Here is a 22,233-nt window from a genome sequence, read left to right on the forward strand (position 1 = left end):
TTAACACCGATGTAACAACGAACTAAGTTAAACATAAAAGCATAAGATCTGAACATGATACCATGATACCATGTTCTGGCTTTAACCCTTAAATAAAACGAATATAGTTTTCCTATACTTTTAATTACTGGGCTCTCTGATTTTGGTAAGTTTGTTAATGGCTCTGATGGGTCAGCTCCGTGACGCCACCGGTTTCGACTTGCCTTCGTTGGGTAACCAAATCGCTTGTTATCATTTTGATTGATTTATGGTGTGTTCGTGAGGCTCAGCTAATTAGCTGTTAATGTGAATTTGAGTCGGGCGCTTCAGTCATGAAGCGGTCGCCAGTCAGTTGGTCACTTCTGTGGATGGGCTGCACAGGCCTTTTCCTGCTGGCTGATAGCCCAGCCCCTGTGAAATCCCATCACATTTTGGGTGTCTTTGTCAATGTGCACCGTTCGCAGTTAATGGTCCATTTGGCGGTATGTCGGGCTCTATTGCAGAGGGGTCACCACTTAACCCTGGTCACCACATTGCCGCTGGAGGAGCAGGAGGTTCGGGGGAATGTGTCACACATTTTAATTCCCTGGGAGCAGCCAACAGTGGAGGGATCCTCCTCCTCGGACCTCCTTCTGCGTCTGCAACGGATGTTTAGGCGGTTGGAACATTCCGGAGATCTGCTGGATTTGCCGGAGTGGAAGCGGTTTCTCAGTAACCCACCTAATACTCCCTTTGATCTCCTTCTCTTGGGCTATCATTTTAACGATCATCTGTTGGGAGTTGCTGCGCATTTCAACTGTCCAGTGGCTATAGTTTCCACCCAACAGCCAACTGGATTTGTCAACAGCCTAATGGGCAATCCCGAGGAGCGTTCGTACGTCCCACAGCCGTATGATGGCCACCAGAGGAGTGGAATCTCAGCCCGCGTCTTTGGAATTTGGGAGAAGTTCATCGAAATTTTGGCGAGGAGGGTACTGGCCAGGATCTACAGGTATGTATCTGAAATAGCTGCTGCAAAATTAAAATCCATTGTGGTTCGCTTTTTAGCTTGCACTTTCCCGAACCGCGATACCCCAGCTTTGAAACGATGCGCCGATCGGTGGTCCTGGCCTTAAGTAATCATCACATGATCAGCGAGGGTCCCATAGCACCATTACTTCCCAGTATGGTGGATGTGGGAGGTATAGTCCTAGAGCAACAGCGAAAGAAGACTCCTCTGGAAATATCAGCTGGCAATCGATCTCTCATCATCTTCAGTTTGGGCACTCGCTTCACTTGGCGGAAGTCAACTGCAGAACTGGTGCAGACTTTCACAAAAGCTTTTTCTCGGTTTCCGGACTACGACATTTACTGGACCTACGATGGACCAAATGGTAGTGCCATCAGTTTGGATTATCCCCACTTGAAAGTCGCCAAGTGGTGGCCGCAATCCCAGTTGCTGCAAAGTGGCAGGACTCGATTGTTCATCACTCATGGAGGCAAGGGAAGTCTCTCGGAAGCCCTTTTTTATGGAGTGCCCATGCTGGGACTACCTTTAATTGGGGATCAGCGCGCAAATCTTCAGAGAATGCACTCGAAAAACTGGGGATTGACTTTATCTACCTACTCACGCAATCTCACGCACTTGGAGCTAGCGAAGGCCATTTCGAGAATGATTAGCAATTCGAGTTACGGCGAAACTATATTGAAAGCTTCTCAAATGTATCGCGATCGTCCAATGAATTCCAGCGATTTGGCCACTTATTGGATCGAGTACATCGTTCGACATAAGGGAGCTAAAAATCTGTACAATCCCGCCAGGCAACTTAACATGATCGAATATCACTGCATCGATATTTATTTGATAGTTTATGGGTTCTTAATTCTAACGATTGCCATACTCAGAAAAGTAAATCGCTTGCTGTGACTAGAAGTATTTTTATTGCATACAAAAATATATTAAATAAGTAGCTAGGACGTCAACTTAATCGACAATAACTTAAGTACACTCGAATGTTGTTTGTCAATACTTCTGATCGGAACTTGGGAATCTGTTTAATTTATTTTTATAGAGGACCGAGAATGCTAGTAATTTAGGACCCTTTCATAAAAGCGCTACAGTGATTTAGAATTCGACAGATTCTTATGGTTTTAATAAATTATAATTAAAACACTGTAGTCTTTTTCAGTTCGCACTGCATCTTACACTCAGCTTAACTAGAAGTACATTTTAAGTTTATTTTCTGTAAAGTAATCACTAGGTCCAAAAATTAATTTGAATCGGTCTTTAATATTATAATATTATTACTCATAATACTAACAACCATAGTATGCCTTTAGTTTGCCGCTCATCCAAACGATCAGTTAGTTCGGGATTCCTTTGTTCTATGGCCATCGCGTATCCCTAACCACAGTTTTACTTCCATAGCACGAACTTCCATCATTACTTGGGATAGAAACTTTTATCTGAACCGCGTTCTGCCATTTTTTGTGGCTTTAGTGTTATATAGATAGATTTCAGCTCATGCACAGTTCTGGGTTTTCATTCTTTCAATGGGAATTTGGTTTAGCTTTTGCTATTTTGGCGCCCCGATCGCAAATACGGCTGCAGATTCGGATTCCGAGTTGGATTTTGTCCCGGGCGCGGACATCGCCCGTTCTTCACGTCATACGCCCCGTAATTGCAGAACGGCGGACTGACCTCCCCACTTTGAATGCGGCTGAAACAATGAAAATGGCAGTGAAAGCATAAAAAACAACCTAAATATACTACTGGCAAAGAATGGGGTAGAAGCACTTCAACTTACCGTCGCTCCATCACCGAGAATCCCTCAACGCCGTTCTTCAGCCTCTTGCACGTGTCGTCGCTGAGGTGGCAGTCGCATCGGCAGCGCTGCTCCCTCCGCTCCCTACGCTCCCACAGACCCACCTCCAGGTGCTCCTCCCGCGATCCCGTCCAGCTGAAGTCCTTGAAGTGCTTGGGGCATAGGCACACGGGACTCCGTTTCCGACGCGTTTCCACCTTCACACATCCGCATTCCGTGTGGTTCTCCATCGGCTTAATGATGGGCTCGGAGAAGCGGCCCTCCACCTTTGCGAACACCAGCTCCACCGTTTCGTTCTTCTTCATTTGGCAGGTCCATCCCGCCTCGCAGCATCCGACCTTGTCGCTGCACCTGTGCAGGATCGTGGCATGAGGTGTGTAGAACGTGTTCGTTTCCCTCATGATGTGGACCACCTCCGGCCTTGGCACCCGGCAGACACCCTCCATTGCCATCAGTTGCTTGTGAGCCTCGATCATTTTGTTGAGCTCCCTGGTACGAGTAACTGAAAGATACCCATCGTTATAAAGCGCATGCTGAGTTTAATCACAAGGCAGATGTAAATTCCATAAGGATTTAGGAATCATTACACTCGTATATGTACATAAAGAAATTTATAATTGGAAATAGGAAAATAATTAAATATGATTGAATATGATTGTTAGTCCTCTAACGGAAGTTTCAGTTAAACTTGCTAGAAATATCTGTGTTCAATAGTGTTGCTATAACCGATCTTTGAAATTCGTTTTACGATCACTGCAAACATGCAAGTCATAACTGTAGGCACTAAAATGCATCCTGCTGCTTTGAATAATCCCCTAAAATGCTTACTTTTATATGCAACCTATTGACATAAGCACACTTTAGCGCCTGCATATGTGTGTCATTGGAATAACCAGTCGACGGGTTTGTTACTTAATGGCCCACTAAATCGCTGAGTTCAGTAAACGGCCAGAAATTCCCTCCTTCCGTTTTCAATGCCTCTCGCGCGCGTTTCGCGTGCGATTCGGTAGCGTTTTCGATCGCCCACTGGCTTTTTGCGATGCCAGCGGCTTAAGATCATTTGTGAGATGTAATTTTTTTATTGATCGACTGCTGGAGATTGCCCCTTTAAGGCCATTTTGCCTGGCTTAAGTTTACCGTTGCACGCGAGTATTATTTATCGTCTTTTGTCGCCACCATAAAAAAACAACCTCCAGAAGCGATCTTTGCATGCGGAATTAACTTTTTCTCGGCAGTCTGGCGGTCGTAAAGTGGCAGGAAGCAAGCGGATTGGCGGGAATCGGAGGGCGCAGTCTGCTCAAAGACCACCCAGTGGTTATCCCAGCTAATCCCAGGTCCTAGTCCCAGTCCCCTTTCATTCACCTACTGGGAGAAGAACTTTGCTGGCGAATCTCCTAGGGAGAATCAACTGTTGGCTCCACATGTAATTTTCATAAATGCTCCATGATTGAATCATCAACATAACGAGCGCGCTGGGAGGGGGTGGGTGTGTATGGTTGCACTGTCACCAAATATGGGGACCCACCTATACGGATAACGATTATACTGCTATTTTGGAGCTGCTCATACGGATACATATAGTTGTGCTAACTTCCATACCAATAGCAGAATATCCTTGAGTGATTCTGTAACTATGATGCAATTCAATGTGTATCTCCCAGTGTACTTGTGGTAGCTCCAGGTTGCAGTGGCGACCAGAAGGACGCAGAAGGAGCTGTTGGACAGCATCACAGTTTGCTCCAGCTGCCTCAGCCACAACAGCCACATGAATAATTCAAGGGGCTCTGGCTCAACAAGCCAGGAGCACTGAAAACACAGGGCTTTCAGAGGCGCGGTGGGCTGGAAAATGGGGGCTGTGTGGAAAGTGGGGTGTGTGCTGTTCAAGGGGGGCAATTGCAATGTTCTTGAAAGTCTGCTTTGCTGTCTTTGAACTTGACGGCAGCGGCCATGAAAATGTGGGCCAATCTCATGGAAACCAAAGGTGTTGAGGTAGGGGAATCCCCAAAACATCACAGTTTACAAAGTTGTGCTGGGGCAATAAAGTCATTTTGATTGCTGCAGCATGTTGCACAGCACATTACTAAAGAAAATCACAGAGAAATTTCTATCATCTAATTATGTAAAGATCATTAAATCAACTGAAACCTGTAGAGGCATTTAATAAGCTTTAGAATAAAGTATTAGAGGTATATGTAAATCCACGCAGTATATAGGTCATTTTCAGAATTGCTTTAGAAGCGTTGTTGACTTCAGTCGGCAATATTTGTTCAATCAATATTATGCATTGTATCACAATTCTGCGGAGTTGAACAGTGTGAGTCCCCCAATAAATAAGACAACAGAGTCAGCCAAGTTGAGCATACGCGATGAGTAAATATTTGATAGCGGCAAATTATGTAAGTAACATACTCAATTGAAGCGAAAAATCAACAAAAATCGCCGTGATAAGAAAATTGCATCATTAGGCATTTACAGCAACAGACACAGGCATTTCCATTGACAATTTCCCAGGCCGAGTGACACACTTTCCGCGGCTTTTGCGCCGACTCTGTCCACACGCTCTTAACGGTTTTCCCAACAACACTTTTCGCGCCCATTAAGCGACAACAATTTTCCACTCAAATGCAAAAGGCAGAGAAATGCGCAAAGGGGTGGAGATACAAAAATATTGAGACAGACCGAGCTCACATTTCATTGTCAGGGGTCTGGGTTAGCTTGTGGCTGTATCGTAATTGCCAATACACTGCAAAAAACTGGCAAGGATTATGAATTTAAATAGGTAAGCAATTCTTCTCCTGAAGAATGCTTATAAAACTCTCTGAAGGCAGTGCAGCTCTAATGAATAATCAGCAAACTTGAAGCAATAAATATTTCTCCCAGTCTCAGTGGGGATTTTGTTTAGCCTAGTGTCTTGTAATGAAGTAATTGGCTAGATCTGTGGAAGTCTCAAATTGCCTCCTCCTTAAGAGAAGAAAAACGACAAACCAACAACTTAAATTAATAGAGATGGCGTTTTGTGTTTGCTTAACAAAAAACTCTCCTCTTAATTGCAACGAAAGTGCAGATGCATCGCCCAAGTAACCATGTTAAAATGGAAAAACGCAGTGGGGAATTATCTTTTGGGTGATTTTTCAACTCCCCAAGGCGTAGTTTTCACTCACTTTCCTATGGTTAGAAAGTAAAGTGCGTAAGTTAAGCTCGTGCCCGACTGTCCATCCGTCCTTCTGTTGACATCTGTGCTCTGGTTTTCCATCATTCATGGGGAGAGTCACGTGCCAAAGGATAAAACAGTCATTTTCATTTCCATTGTCATAAATAACAGGGCAAACAACTGGGATTGTCTAGCCACAGTTGCGGAATGCCAAATATGGCCTGGAATTCATAGGAGTTATTAATAAAGTGGCAATAAAAAGTTCAATTACTCCGCCTTGTTGGAAAAGTTGCTAATTTATTGTAAAGTTTATTTCAAAGTTTATTTATTTGATTTGAAGGCTAATTCAACCTTTGTTATATGTTTTTTAATTAGATTCGAGTATATTTAAGTTTAAGCAGCGTAGGTTCCCCTATTACTTGGCACGCTTCTATTATTGCGGACGCAACTGTTGCCTAGACTTTCCTTTTCCTACATCAAAGGGCATTTGATGGCGTTTTGTTCGGCTTGTTTGGCCCTTTCGTCCAGAGAATCGCATAGAATTCGTTTAGCACATTTGCTTAGCACATTTTTTATGGCCAGAACGTGATGATCTATTTGCAGCACAATTGCCGGGGAAAGGAGACGCCATTAATGGCCCCAATGAACCCCGATGAACGAGGCAATCTTTAAATGGAGGTAGGGGTAGCATACTCATACTCACTGTTGTATTTCCTCAACCCTTCCACCGCGTTCTGATCTGGGATTCGCCCATTCCACGCTCTCAACTTGCCCAGCTGATCCGATGGATTGTCATGGCTCTGTTTTGATGAAAATAGAGAAACGAACATTTAGAATACTATAATATTGCAAGAGATAAGTCATAATGTTCGCATAACATGCGCGAACCAACACTTTATTTATGGTTATAGTCGCTTGATCTTTTATTTATTTGCTGGCTGCCCCGCGACCACGTAACTATATTTCCCATTCAGAGAACGAAATTTTGCTGCTTTCATTATTATTGCACAATGTGCAGGAGCCCCGCATTTACACATATTTTTTCACCCATAAAGTATTAAAAACGCTGTGCCATTTTTTCTAGGAGCAAAAACGTAATATGGCCCAGCTAATAAATTGGATTGTGTCATGTGACAGGCAGCATACAGAAATGTTTTTCCCATATTTACCCAATCAAGTGTTATATGAAACAACATGTGGAGCTTGCATTTATTTTGGGAATTATTTGGACCAATATTTCCTCGGGGACATATTTTTAAATGAAACTTAAAACTAGGAACAAGGATTACTATCAATGGGAAACAAGTACTTATAGAAAAGAAAGCCCATTTAAAATATATAAAAATTAATTCAACATAAGCCGGAATGTTCTGATAAATTTCCTCATATTTTCCCACAAAGGGCCAGTGAAAATTAAATTGCCTTTTGATTTATGCCGGCAAGTAGTGCTCACGCAGCAATTTTGATTTATTTAACTGATTATTAACACAACTCACACAGAGCCGCAGGAAAAGGGGAGTACAAGTGCAGGTGCAAAGTGAAAACTGCGTGCCACACCTGAGAGCACCTGAAAAGCTATCACTTACAGCTCAAAGAGCAACAGCAGCGGATGTGGGGAAAACTTTTACAATTTGCATTGCCACACACTCACACGTATCGATTTTCAACAAAGGGATGCACTTGCTTTTCCCACGTTTTCCCAGCCCAAAAGAGCGTCCCGAATGTCATGAAAACTAACGACATGCATATAAGTGATACATAATGCGACGGGCGGGCGGGGAGCGGCGGGAAATCGGAAAAGCGGAAGAGCGGAAGAGCGAAAAGCGGAAAAGCGGGGGTGGCTGCCTTCTGGGTGTAATAAATGAAGTGTGCATGTAAGAAAAATGACACCGGCAGGAGCAGAAAGGATAAAGCAGCCAGCACACAACTCCATTCGCATTCCCAGCCGAGTCACCAAAGCGTTAAGTGAAATGGCCAGCGAAACGGCAGGAAGCTTTCCTCTTCAGCGCTGCAGAACTGAGCGGATCGTTTGCGAATTGAAATTGAAATTGAGGGTAATGCCGAGTCATGGTCCGCTTGCAGAAGCAGCTAATGGCTCGGGTGCATTAGCCATATTTTTTAGGGCGGTTAATGAATGCCACGCCAGGACCTGCAAGGACATCTTGTCTTGGCAGGATCAGGCGCTCTATAAATCGATGCCCTTGGCCAATACTTTGAAGTTTTTCCCTGCTTCTGGAGTTTCACTTTCATTTAGCTGACCACAAATGAACTTTATTTAATTACTTCAACTTTATGTGATTCATCGTTCATTGTTACTCTTGCTGAAACATTTGCTAGTAAGCCGCTCAATTTCCTTGTCGTGCAACGATCGTTTTGGCTATGCGAATCAAAGTAACTCGAATCGGATCTGGAATCTCAGCGTCCCATTTCTTTTCCCCCCATACCGTACATTACATTGTAGGCAATTCCTCAGCTCTCCTTTCTTATAACCAGTTCTACTTAAGCTTCATTACGCATGCTCAGCCATGACACGACCATTTCATCCAGGCTGGCAGTTGGCGACTCCCCCGACCCATTCTGGAAACTGCTCCCGCCGCGGCTCCCCTCGGATTACCATCAATCTGGAGTGCCAATCCCAGGAGCAGGAACCGGAGCTGCCCTACACGGAGGGAAAAACATCCTCAGTGCAAGACCATCTATATCATATGCTTCGTAGTTGCCATAATATGAAATATCAAAGGCTGGAGCGCTACAAGAAAAATGGTAAGTTAGAACCTTTTCTTCTCAGTGTAAAACGAAGTTGAGGCAGGGACACAGGAATGAAGAAAAAAGCTATTAAGTGTCTGCTTGGTTGACAGTATTCGAAAACAGTTGGTTGTTTTTTGTTAGGCCCGCTTCAGCTTCTATGGAAAATAATAAAACATAAAAAGAGACCAAACTTCATTTGCATTGGCCCCTTGTTCTGTTTTGAGCGTTTGAAGGATGCTTTGGCCGGAGGAGCAGTTTCTTTATTATTTTTCACTCTTGTTTTTTTCCGCACCTTTTTTGTTTAGCCCCAATTGGGATTCCTGGCGTGGGTGTGACTTGTGTTTGGTATTTTACGAGCCAGAAGGTAACAACAACGGCAGCGACAACAATAATAAAGAGCCTGTCGTGGGTTTATTTGCAATCAAAAGAGTTATGAGCCAAATGCAAATAGCGCGCCCAGTACCCTGCTTTATGATCCCCTGTCCTTACACTCTAAAATAAAATCTACAATTGAAAGCGGAAACAAAATATGATTCAAGGCGAACTTGCAAAGGTAATGAGCAAATCCATGTAGACCACAATTTATATAATAGTTAAAGCCCGCGGTAGGTACTTCCACTTGATTCAATAAATATTTATACTAGTGTATTCCCCCGAGTTCCTCAACTAAGCCTCTGACAGCGAATTCGAGGGCTTAAAGGTGTTGGCCCTGGTCAAGATTAAATACCCCTTGCCCCACACCTCCCACCCACCCACTTTGCGGATTGTAAAATGCGTGAATGAGCAAAAGATGAAAAAGAAACAAGAGAATCACCATCAGCAGTGGCAGTGGCGGCACAAAAAGTCTGGCCAACAAATTCGCCAACAACTGTGCAAATAAACAACAAGCCAGGGGCGGTGGGTGTGAGGGGGTGCATAATGGGCCAGAAAGGGCAGCGCGGTTGGGGGGAAGCTTCGTATAGTTATAGTACAATCACATATTTGTTCTCGCAGAGGAGAGCGCAGCAAACAGGGCCAACTAAATGTGCACTGCAATGTCTTTCTCAACTTTTCCGATTCCCCATTGAAACGCACAACTATAAATGGGTAGTACGAGTACACTCGTATTCACAATGAATCGCTTTAGCTAAATTAGAGTTTTCACCCAAAGGGTAAGACGGATTTCGCAATAGCCCGCCATGTAACCATAAGAACACAGATCACAATTTGGTCATTGTAAAAATATTATGTCAGCTATATATGGTTTTAGTAATAGCTTTTGAATAGCACTCTATGTTATTGTTTTTAACATGAATATATGTTAAAAGAGTAGTTTAATTCTATATACTATATTTCGTTAAATCTATATACTTTCTAAAAATATAGATATGCACATACGTTTACTTTTAATGTAGTATTTCAGAGTTCAGTGGCTCGAGTTTATTGAATGATTACACAGCAAATCTTTCATTGAAAATAATGAATACAATGCATTCATGACGACTCATCAAATAGTAGGAGAAAGAGAGGAATGTCCCATTTCTTCTTCCTGTGAATTTCTACATTATCTTTTCCAGGGCATCCGCAGTTCGTGGGCAGTCAGCTTTCGAGGCCTTTCAGTTTGTGTTTTACTAATTTGCGTTGAATGCAATGCCGCGAAATGCAAATGTAGCAATTGCAATTTGACTAAAAGCTAAGCAGGGAAAATGGAAAAATGTATGAAAAGCGCAGCGAGCAGTGTTTGTGGAAAAGTCCGCCTCGAAATTCTCGTTATTTTCTTTTTTAGAAATACAAACATGGCCCAGACACGCGGTGCTATGAAAAGGGGAAGTTGCTGGTGGACCACATGGCGTATGCTTAATATGTCATGGGTGCTTCTCTTACTGATTGTACTCAGTTTGCGTTATATTATTTTTTAGCACAAAAGTGCCAATTAGGCGGGCACTCGGCGCCCTGCTTCCTCCCAATTCAACCATTAACTTGAGTAAGTAAAATCGGACACACTTTGCAAATTTACTTGGTGTTTTTCCTTTTGCATCCTAATTGAAACTACTCGCATTAAAAGCCCATACAATTTTATGTTTTTTAGCGCGCCAAGTATTTAAGAGAAACGAAAAGAAATGCGCAAAGGACTGGGTGTATAAAATGCTTTTTAATTTTTAACGAGCGAGTGCAGCCGCGAAATCCGCCGCGACTGCTAGGCACGTTTATTATGACAATTTTATATTTGTTTGCTTTCGGCCGACTGCGAAAACGAAAGCAGCCAAAAGGAAAGCATCAAGGCTGAGCGTGGAAATCAGAAAGCACAGACGCCGCCTTTGGGACCATAAATGGCCATAATGTCCGTACAATGTCAATGACAGCGCGGCGATGTTTTGGCCAGAGAACAGGCCGAACGGCCTAAACGGCCTGAACGGCCCGAACGGCTTTCAGGGCAGCACTCTTAAGCCTAAAGAAATCTGAATGAGTTTACACGCTCATAAAACTCTAATTTCAGTTGTATGTGCAATCGTGGTTTATGCGTGCTTTAACTAATAAGATATCTTAATTGCGAAATCAATTTGTTTCGCCAAGCTTCTAAATGGATGTTGAGATTACTCATACAATATAAGCTATTTTATCCAAATGCATCCAAATTATTAAAGTTATACATCCCTATCCACAGGCTGCGTTGCCGAGCCAAGAAGGCGCCTCCCAATTAACTCGCTGCAGTTGCTCGGCAAATGCCGGAAATGTGAACTGATGCATCATCATCATCGTCGTCGTCATCGTCATCGTCGGGGGAATCGATCGAGAAACTGATTCTCGGTTGCCGGTCGAGACGTCGAATGGCAGAACATGTCTGGGTAAGCTTGAGGGGATCGGACTGTGAGTGTCGGGGCTGTCTGACTCTTCTAATTGCAACGCCCACACGCACCGATAGATTGCCGCTAGATTGCCCAAGAGATTGAAACGTAGCTGCCCCACCAATCCACCAATCCACCGATCCACCGATCTCCCGACTTGTCTGGCCTGCTCTAGATTGACTTTTCAATCTGCAATTTGTATGAATTTATCAAAGACGATACACTGACTGACGAAAGGGAAATATTGACTTTGTTGCGAGACTCGTGCGCAAATAAACGCTGGACAACGCGGAAATCGGTGATTTATCAGTGCACCTAAAACTGCTGCTGAGCACTTAAAAAAATTGGAGTTATTCTATAGACATGGAATTTCTGCTTTATATAGGGGGAATTTCAAAATACACAATCTGCTGGGAGCATTTGCACCCAAATGTCATTTATAAAGTAAAAAGATGAATGAAATACACTTCTGATTTCGTTACAATGTCTTTCATCTTTTTCGGGATCGGGCGGTTCCGCAAAACTTTCCCGGAAAACATAGCGCACGAAGGGAGGAATTGCCATTAAATTTAGAACAAAGGAATTTATATGATTTATGTTCGCGAGGAGTGTATTAAGGTCTCGTCTTGGCCATGATTTATATTCGCTGGTGGGTCTTAATTGCGTGACTCTTGGCGCATGCCCCGTTTAATGGCCAACAAGTCGCCGGCGATCAATCAGCCAGCCGTACAGTCGCGTCCACTTACTTATGGCCAGCAGCCGAAATGCGTGAGCTCGTTACACTGAATTAATTGGTCTGGCGACCAGTTTCCCTACACCTTTCTCAAGCTGTTTTTTTGGCGACAATTTTTCCCCCATTCATTAGGCAATGTCTTGCAGACTAGAAATGAATTGCATAAAACCTTACAGATATGTCACAAATATGCAGAGCTTCCGCATGAAATACTTGATCTCTTTGTGGGCCATAAATCACGAACAGATCACCGACATACGAGTACTTTGTGGACCGCCCGAAAACAGTTTGCTATTATGTCATAAGCCGATTTGCCCGTCATTAGTTTCTTTTTTCTTTTCTTTGAAAAGATTGCTAATAAATCAGAAATCCCGCCGACACTTACACATATCCCCAATTTCTATTGGTGCGTGGCAACAGATTTCATCGTTCAACTCTGTGTGGCAATCGACGGAGTCAACACAGACTTGCTGGGGATAGAAATTGTATGGGGCGCGCAGAACATTGCTTATTTCTGGATCAGCCGTTGAACTGAAAGTGAAATGATTTCATTTTCGAAGTGCCATGCGAACGTACCCTGATTCTCAGAATTTATTCATTTTTTATTGTGCGAAATGCTAAATGCCAATTGCTATAAGCAAGTGCTATTTTCTAAATTGATACATTCTAATTCTTATCACATTGAGTTCAAGAGCAAATAGTGTTAATGAGATACACTCTTGAATTGCACTCGCTTTTCTCCATTCTCAGCAACTCTTCGCCGACTTTTCAATTGCCATAGATAACCTCCATTTTCTCCAAGCCCGCGTTGATAAAGTCATTTTCTAGTCATTCAACTACTGCGATTGTACAATTGTTTGTCGTGTGCTAACAAGCAGATCAAGTTATATTAATCGCACACTTGCCTATAAATACGTATGCAGATTTTAATTTTATAGACCGTGCTACAACAGTGCTACAACCGACCATTTGCGTGGCTTATATTAACATTTCCCACAGAGCGGTGCTATTTTTACCCCGTTCCGAAAGATATGGCCAAGATATAGGGCCCATTCCCAGTTCTTAATCTCAGTGCAGCTATGCACACGGAATGCGTTGGCAAATAAACTGGCAAAGGTAAACACACAGGGAGAAATGAAATGGTATGTGAGGGACTCGAGCTCAGAGGCAAGTGCAGCGATTTCCCAGGGCGAGGGGGCGGATGGAAAGTGGGTGTGGTCGGGGATATGCCCAGTACAAAGTTCCGACGAGCAGATATTAAATTCCACTTTTCGGAGGTCAAAGGACGGGGTCGGAAATGGGAGCAGGGATATTAAGGTACAATCCTGACCACAGACCATAAGCTATTTATGCCGCCTGAGTGCATCTGCCACAAGCTCCCACCCCCGGTTCCCCGCTTTCCACATATCTCTTTGAGCCGGCACCTTATCGCACCTTTGTATGCTATTGGATCACCCATAGTTGCAGGCAAATGTGCAAGCGATAAGGTACAAATCAAGGCAGACTCTGCGACGGGGAATCAAAACCCAGGCTGAACCTTGGGCTGATAAGCGATTAATCGCAGAATCTAAAAGTGATTGTCGCCGGTTGGGGAAATCCAAAGCTATATGTTCATAACTCACGCAAAATTCGCATAGTACGAGTGTACTCAATGTCGCAAGCAAGTAACATTTGAAACAAAAATTGGTTTTGTATGCAAGCAAAAGCAATACTAAGCCAGAGAAAGAAAGGCGAATTAAATAAAATTCATTGGAAATGCCCATTTGCAGAACACGCTTGCTTAATCAGTTTGCGGACTTATCAAAAGCACTGCTATGCGATTTATCATTTAAGGAACTAAGGAACTAAGTTTTTGAGAAGTTAGTTTTGGCAAAACTCTTCTTCCACAAAATTGAGTGACTTCTCTTTCTCAGAAATCCATATTAATTGGTAATAAACACACATTGAATGACTCCCATATCAGATGTTCCATCTCAATTACGAGTAATCAATGTAAATCAGTGAAATTGTTCCTAAACAGAGTAAATCACATATATTTAGACACGATTGATTCCCTTCAAAGGCGGCAGCACTTGCATGTTGTCGAGTCAATTAGGCCAATTAACGAGGGACCACCATAACGGAAAGCCTTGTCTTTAGGACCCGAACCCCGAACCCCGAACCCCTTGCAACCCGCTTACGTTTTCCCCTTCTTATTGCCAGCTGTATCAACCAGCTGTCGGCCATGGACCCGAAAAAAAGCAATAAAAAATGAAACTGCAGGGCGACAGGTACTTCTGCAGGTCGCTCTCTGTCGATTTTAAACGGATCGGCACAATTACAGGCCGGAAAGTGAAACCGAAAGCGTTGCTGGGCAGGGATCTCTCTTCTGGATATGGATACGGATCTGGATGTGGGCATTATGCTGGCTCCCGCCAAATTGGCTTGTTAACCAAATTGGTGGCTCCTGCCTGCCGCAACACGTTTCATAATTGCCGCCATTGAGTAACTCCTCTGCCCGAACTGGCGATCCGCAGCCTCATGGGTGGGCCTTGCGATCCTCGGTCCGCAATGGGTGAGTGGAGAGCTGCGATCGGAGATCGGATCGAAGCGATTGCCAGTCCCAGTCCCAGTACCAGGCCCAGGGTTAGTCACCCGTCGCCGATTCACTGGCGCTGTTGGGTTCAAGGTGAGCCATCTCGTTGCGATCCGACTCTGATTACCATTCCGATTCTAATGCGCAACAAGCAGTTGCAGCTACTGCAGATACTGCACAAATTCACCGAGAAGCGGCCAACGAAATCAGTACGGCTGGCTATGATTCATTCATGAATATTGCTGGGTCTGTTGTTCCCACGTCTTTGACGACTTGTTTCGAGAAAATAATTATTTTGTAACATGTATCCATGACATAACAAGCTTATCAGCTTGATTCCCCCGCGCTAAAGTTCGGGTTGCCATCAGTTGCAAGATCCTTCACCGAGAGATACTAGGAAGTTGTCTTCCTTAAGCTTTTACCAGAATAGTACATTCATATCAGTTCCTTAACGTTCCGTTAAAACACAAATAAATATTTAAACGGCTAGAGACTGTCATAAAGCAGGACTACACTTTTATGGTTTCCCTGAAGTGTTTGCCCCGTGTGGGTCCCCAGATTAGAGATACAATACTCACCACATCGACGCCGGCATCGGAGCCAAGGTGGTTGTCGTCCCCCTGCCCCCAGTGGACGCCACTGAGACTGCGGCCCTGCGGATTCAGTTGCTGGGGGGTCTGATCACGAGGCACGCGCCTGCGGATTAACCGGATCAGGTAGGACCTGTCTCTCGGGATCGCCCGGTTCTCGGAGTACTGCTCGTAGTCGGAGGACTTCTGGTCCTCGTCCTCGTCCTCGTCCGCGCCGAGGAACTCGCGTGGGGGGAGGATGTAGCGACCGAGTGGAGGATTGGTGTGTGGATGGGAGGTGGTCATGGGCAAGGCCGAATTCCGCACGTTTAAGTAATTGTCATTAATGTCAGTCGGAAAATTGGAATAAGCGAGTGTCGTCTTCGATAATGTTATGGCGATGAACGCCAGCACAAGATTGCATATTACGAGATTCATATTTAAATATTATGTTTTTTGTATTTAGTTTGATTCTGGGTTTTTTAAATAATTATTTAGCACTCCGGTCGCGAAAATTCTATATTGGAATACACATAATATTCCGCTATTCTGCAAAAGAATAATAAATACGAAAAGATTAGACACTTGGCTTCTTATTAATTAATTAATCACACAGATTTTTTCGTTTGATATTTCATTTAGTTTAATCACTGTCGTAGGATTTTGGTGTACATTTTAAATAACTTTAGTTTTAACGAATTTGAAGAATTTCATGGATTGCTGTTTTTGTTTCACTTTAATTATTGCTCATTTGCATTGAATTTGCTCCGTTAATTGCACCTTGTGGCCACTTTTTATAATTTTATGCTCCAACTTGGCAGGCAATTTTTCGAGTCTAACAAGTTGCTAAATATTTTTGGCAGCTGAATGTTTTTATTTGGCACACGTCTTCGCTGTTAACGTACAGCTCCGCAGAACCGGCGTTTTTCACAGATGCAAAAATATCGAAAGACAAAATAAAACAACTTGTTACTCAATCGTTTTTTATTTACAATTCTCTTTGCGGCTGTGCGATTTTCAAAATGTTAATAAACTTTGCCGGCGAGACAATAAACATTTTATAGTCGCTGCTCAAAAACATAAAACAAGCACATTATTTTAATTGCTTTGTTCAATAATATGTAATTTGGCACACCCACTTTTCAATTAAAAACCGGCCTTTAATAAACTTACAATCACTTAAAATTTTTACGTGCAGTTGTGAAATGTTTTTTTTGTTTCACCAACATTGTCAATTTATTTTTTTCGATGAGCAACTGATTTATTTTGTAAAAAATATTTCCAAGCGATTTACCGTCTTGCACACTTTTCGAAGGAATTTTTTTTAGCTTATAGCACTTATTCTTCACCAAGTTCTTGATTTTTATAAGGACTCTTTTTTGCCTCAAAGGATAAAACTTGAGTGCCGAATCTCACGCAGCATGCGACCGTTCGCTTCGAGTTCCACCGCACGACTGATCCGGCGGCATTGCCGATCCACATCCACAGCAGCACGAAACGAAAAGCTTCTGCTCTGCGAGCTCTTTTCACTCAGAGAGAAAGAACGCCTTTAAGTCACTTGCATTTGAAAGAGTATCTTTCGCCAATGACGTCATCCGTCATCGAGTCGTATTATTTCATCTGCTTACATATGTTCGATTTCTGCATGCTTCTTGTTTGTGTCCCAATTAAGTACATAGTTATCTGAACTCGTGATACATGATAGCCTTAGACGCCGTTGAAGCGCACAAACAGGTAGCGTTTCCGACTGTAAGTGTATAACATACATATTTGAGTCGATCTGGCAGCGCCGCGTCCGTCCGGATGTCCGGGTGTCCGAATGATGGTCAGGATCTTAAGAACTATAAAAGCTAGAGTGTGGGGAATTCTACTTTGCTAGTCCACCCAAAAATATTATGAGCAATTCAGGAAATAGAAATACACTTATTTTAGCTGAGTAACCGGTAGGGGATATCAATGGCACACTTAAATATTTAAAGACCCGAGTTTCCGCAAAATTTTCATTCGGGTAATCCATAATTAATTCTGACATAATGTTCGATGACTTATTGACCGATGAATTGGGAACCAAATATAGTTGAGTTTCTCGACTATAAGATATCCGTTACTCAGCTAGTTGTGAAGTAGAAAAGAAACAGGATGTTCGTAGAAATTCATTAATTTAAAGTGTCTGTTGTTTATCTCGTTCTATTTCAAGATAGGGGGTTGAGTTAAGGGAGCAAGCGCTTAAAGAACATTCCGTCCCGATCTTTAGCAAAAGGACGTTATAAAGAGTTCTCAATTTCTCACACAAATAAATATATCTTCTACCTCTGGCTTCAGTTTATAAATAGAAGTGATCGCATGGTTATCAGCCACTTGCTGAGGTGGCGACCTTAAGCAACTCATTTGCTGGCAAATTACAAGAACGCTTATCTATAGCACGCTTTGAGCTGGAACTTACTTTAATGTTGTATGTAAATCCGCACGAAAACGATGTGATTCAGCTCCAGATGTTATTCCGCCTGTCAACACGTTTGCCGTTGAAGATGGGAATCCTCGACGGATTCGTCTTATTTATGGCCACTGGCTGGTTCTGCTAATAGCCCATAAATCTTATTAATGATATCTGTCAAGTGAGCGCGGCAACCAGCGAGATCTGCATCAATGCATTGGCGTTTCATTTCTCGGTTCTAAGTCGGGAATTCTCGGTTGAGTCTGGGGCAGTCTACTCGATTTTGCTCCATTCTCAATTCTCAATTCTCTGGTGTTGATGATGGACAGCAGCTTTCAGCGCTACCGTCAATCAGTCGGGCTGACAAAAAGTGTTTACCCCTTTTGCGAAGAAAAAAGGGGGAAGAGCGACACACACTTGATGCCCTTCCGTTTGGGTATAGAAGTCAGTCTAAGTAAGGCATTCTAAATGAATAATAAAATGCAGTAAATAAATGTTTTGGGTGAAAATCAAGCTTACCTAAAAGAACTGAAATTGCTTTCATTTTGTAATTAGCTGGCGGGCTAGCAGGATTTTGTTAGGGTATTCCGAGAACGTTGTCATTGCCTTGCATTGCTAGCTCACACTTTGTTGTGCAACACTCGAATGCTCCCGCCCTGCCACAAGTGGGCGTGGTTCGTGGGCGTAGCTGACTTCGCACCAGGCCAATAATCTTTAATAGGTCTGAAGAATTTTTTTGTAGCTGTCTACTCTCTTTTCAGTCAACACCAAGCGCAAATATGCGACCGTCTATGCCGCAGTCCTCTCCACCCGCCCCCCAAAGCTAGCCCCCTCCCAAAAAGTTTTCCCCGCCCCTGCGCGCCTGTCGAGTTTGCTTGTAGACACCCAAACACCCACGATCAGGAATTTGCATATGTGTTGCCTGATCTGAATTTTTAGCTCGTCACCTCCGTTTATTTGCCGTTTGTACAAACACATTTTGAGACATTTTCGAATCGCCGTTTTCTACTTCCTGTAGAAAATTGTAAAGTTGTGTACTAATATTATATATTTGTTTAGTCGAAACTAATTCGAAACTAGCGATTTTCCAACAAAGAGATCTGCAAATCGGTAGCTTGTGTCGTTCTTATCTACATCCGGATTTGTCTGAATTTCTGATTAAATCCCCAACTAATTGTGAAATAATGCAGTTGTAATCTTCTCAAAGAAATGGCACAGATTCATGAGTCATGAGTGCAAACTGAAGCATTAGTATTAGTGACCTCTTGTGACTCAGCCAAAACTCAGTCTGACTTCGAGGTCTAAATACCGCTCTTCAAATGCCATATACGAAGATAATATAATCCCTTTATCATCTTGCGAGGGGCTCAGAAAAGCGATCGTTTACTTATCACTCAGACCCCCATTTCCCCCTTTTAAGCCGGCCTGTTCCAGTTTTCAGTTTTCAGTCTGCGGTTTTTGTTTTCCCCGATCGAGCTACAGAATTGACAATTAGTGAAAGTGGAAAATGTGTCTGGTCCGCCGTTGTGGCTGTTGTTTGCCTAGACCAAAGATCTGTAAATGCTTTTGATGGCTCCATCGAGATCTTTTGCCCTGGTACGTGTGAATATTTGAGAAAGCTAATCCCCATGATTTGCACTTTGCTCGCTGCACTCTAAAAAATTACAGAATATTTGCCTGGCATCATACTAAAACGGCACTTCTTTTAAGGACAACCTAGCAAGCTTAAGACCTTTGTGGGAATACTTGTATAAATTAATTAATTAATGAGTTTGCTTTATTTTCATAAAATTTTTATAATATTTTTGCTTAAAGCTAGCTTAAATGTACTTTACAGATATTCGATTTTAAGGCATCTTTACAATTTAATGATTCAACATTTTATACTTATATAAAGTAGATTCTTATAAGCATGTTCTTCATGACATGTTTGGCGTCAGATATTGACGGAATTCTCTGAGTGACCGGCTGAGGAAGTTCTCCCAGAGTTCTCGTATACCAATCTCATATGATCCTATACCAATCTCATATGATATGTTTTTTCACTGGCTTTTAAAGTATACTTGCGTATCTCGTACTCTTCAGTGCATCTTTTTGATTAGGTGTTCTATAAACACAGGGAAAATGGCGTTTTAATATTTGTAAATTATTTTACTTAACAGTTGCACCATTTTGTGGGCTTAGCTTTCCCTTCGACACCCATTAATAAAACCTGTGTGCAAACAATAAACAAATTATCAGAGCTCCAGAGAGCCACGGGATTTATGCTCCACGACAGGGCTTAGTGGATTGTGGCCACGACAAATTGCCTGGTGGCCTGGTTGCCTGGTTGCGTGGCAGTTTTATGCGGCCGAAAAGTTGGCGATAAGGCAAAATAAGGAAAATCGCAGGCCTTTCGGCCAGCTGGCTGTTGACTGTTGGCCTACTGAAATCGCTAAACTGTGCCAGCGAATTTGCAAGTAAATCAGACGCGTTGCACGAATAATTTGGCAGAGAATCGAATCGAAAAACGAGACAAGACGGCGGCAGGCAATCTAAAAATAAAGGCCATGACGAAGTCGACAGAATATCGGATGAGACATGTGTACCCGCTACATGCGATATATATGCATATGTAGCGGGAAGGGGCGTGGCATCGCGCCACAAGTTGCCAAGTTATTTTTTATAGCGTCTGGCAATTGGCGATGATGCAAGGCGGCCCTCCTCTTTGTGGCTTATTTTTTACGACCACATTATTTGCCGGCCGTTCTTGTGGCTATTTTCTATGCCATTTCGGCGGCTTTCTGTGCGTGGGCTCTCATTGATATTAATTGCTCGGCTTTCTTTTGGCAGCCAGCGCAAGTGTTTATTTGGCTTATGTCTTCCGGCCAAAAAGGGAGAGCATCGCGACGTGGCTAGAACCCATTCTTGTGGCATTTGCTACTGCATTGTCGTGCGATTTCACTTGCAATATTTCGAAACATTCAACATAATTTAATTCAAGCAACTTTATATTGAATAATTGTTCAAACTGTCGAAAGCTCAACAAAACATCACTGACATTGTATCTTTTCCTATCTTTGAACCGCCAAGTCCCGCTCATATGGTTTTATATTGCGAATTTTAGTACCCTTCACATTTTTATAGGGCACCCAAAGTGCTATCCATCTGGAGAGGGATCCCAAACCACAGCGGCTACATATTTTCTGCCGCATTTTGCGGGCACTTTGGTGTCTTTTGGTTCTGCGGCATATGCTGAGCACATAAAACATGCCGAACTGTGCTAATGTTTTTATTTTCTCATATGCATATATATGTATTTCCTTTTCTTCGGGGGCGCCAAGCCAAAGCCAATTTGGCGACAGTTTTCCCATTTTCCTCGCCCTGGCAATTTTCCCAAAAGCATTTTGTTGTGGGGGAGGCAACAAGTGTCTGCATCGGATATTTTCTTGTTCCTTTGTTCTTGGCTGCTGTGCATTTGATGATTAATGCTGTTTATTTTTGCCTACTTGGCCATGGGAATTTGCAGTTTTCAATTGGGTCAATTCGACGATTTATTTTTTTATTTCGCTTATAGTTTTTCATTTCTCTGCTGCTCTGCTGCTCAGCTGCAAGTTCAGAGTTCTCTAGCGACCCGAATGCAAACACATTAACATATGCACCAAGATGGCTTTCTAGATTACTGATCCCAAGCGAAGGGGCCAACACTTTGTCTATGAGTTCTTATTTGGCTCCATACGATTACTTTCCAAGCGATTATTTTCTGTAATTTATAACAAAGCGAGTGTCCGGAATTCCTTCATAAGTGTATACATATAAAAGTTGAAGTCGTATAAGCACTAGATACAATCGTGTCAGTACTTTGTTTACTATTTATAGGTAATTCTGCTGAGTAATGTCGCTTGCATAAATCCCCAAAATGTTCTGTGTTCTTCCTTTGCACAATAAAGTGGATTTGGAAGTGCCCTTTGTTTGCCATGATATGTTTGTTTATTTGCCCAACTTGCCGCGAGTGATCTTCCCCTCAGAAGTGGGATCCAGTAATTGCCTTTTTTCCTCCGCCGGACGCCTCAAGATATGCTTTGATTTTGACCGACTTTTTTGCTTATCGGAGGCGGAAAATCTTGTACTTACGTTTTTCCCTGCTCAAAGTTCAAGCTCAACGCATCGTTGCGTGGGGTCCTTTGGGGCGAGTGGAAAATATCCCACACTTCAGTGGGGTGTCTGTGGTTTTCCATATAAATCCGAAAAGTATGTGTTAAATTTAGAAATAATGGACGCAGCGAGACCTTGAAAATAAGAGTCCCCATTTAATGCAGAATAAAATGAGCAGAACATCAGTGTTGGCCAAAATAACCAACTGAAGCGGTAGATAAATCTTTTGCATATGCTCGGAATATTAATATTATTATTAATTATAATATTATTATAATAAT

General features: G+C 42.8%; 2 protein-coding genes across 4 annotated transcripts; one reads left to right on the forward strand and one right to left on the reverse strand.

The window, feature by feature from the left end:
• Positions 1 to 311: 311 nt before the first annotated feature.
• On the forward strand, positions 312 to 2,245 carry LOC6541876 (UDP-glucuronosyltransferase). Its single transcript, XM_001970087.3, has 2 exons — positions 312 to 970; positions 1,027 to 2,245. Exons 1-2 carry the CDS (start codon positions 312 to 314, stop codon positions 1,883 to 1,885), a joined length of 1,518 nt encoding a protein of 505 aa, XP_001970123.1. The 3' UTR covers positions 1,886 to 2,245.
• LOC6541829 lies at positions 2,244 to 16,909 on the reverse strand. Of its 3 annotated transcripts, none has more exons than XM_026979345.1 (5): positions 16,679 to 16,909; positions 15,394 to 15,933; positions 6,638 to 6,734; positions 2,766 to 3,285; positions 2,244 to 2,678 (listed from the first exon to the last, which is right to left on the reverse strand). In XM_026979345.1, exons 2-5 carry the CDS (start codon positions 15,820 to 15,822, stop codon positions 2,525 to 2,527), a joined length of 1,200 nt encoding a protein of 399 aa, XP_026835146.1. In that variant the 5' UTR covers positions 15,823 to 15,933; positions 16,679 to 16,909; the 3' UTR covers positions 2,244 to 2,524. The 3 variants fall into 3 exon arrangements, with proteins under 3 accessions (XP_026835146.1, XP_026835147.1, XP_001970124.3); XM_026979346.1 differs by lacking the exon at positions 16,679 to 16,909 and adding an exon at positions 16,558 to 16,576; XM_001970088.3 differs by lacking the exon at positions 16,679 to 16,909 and having other exon boundaries at positions 15,394 to 16,357.
• Between the last annotated feature and the right edge of the window lie 5,324 nt (positions 16,910 to 22,233).

This window comes from Drosophila erecta, unplaced genomic scaffold, assembly GCF_003286155.1.
Source record: "Drosophila erecta strain 14021-0224.00,06,07 unplaced genomic scaffold, DereRS2 tig00000055-arrow-pilon, whole genome shotgun sequence".
NCBI classification, from domain to species: domain Eukaryota; kingdom Metazoa; phylum Arthropoda; class Insecta; order Diptera; family Drosophilidae; genus Drosophila; species Drosophila erecta.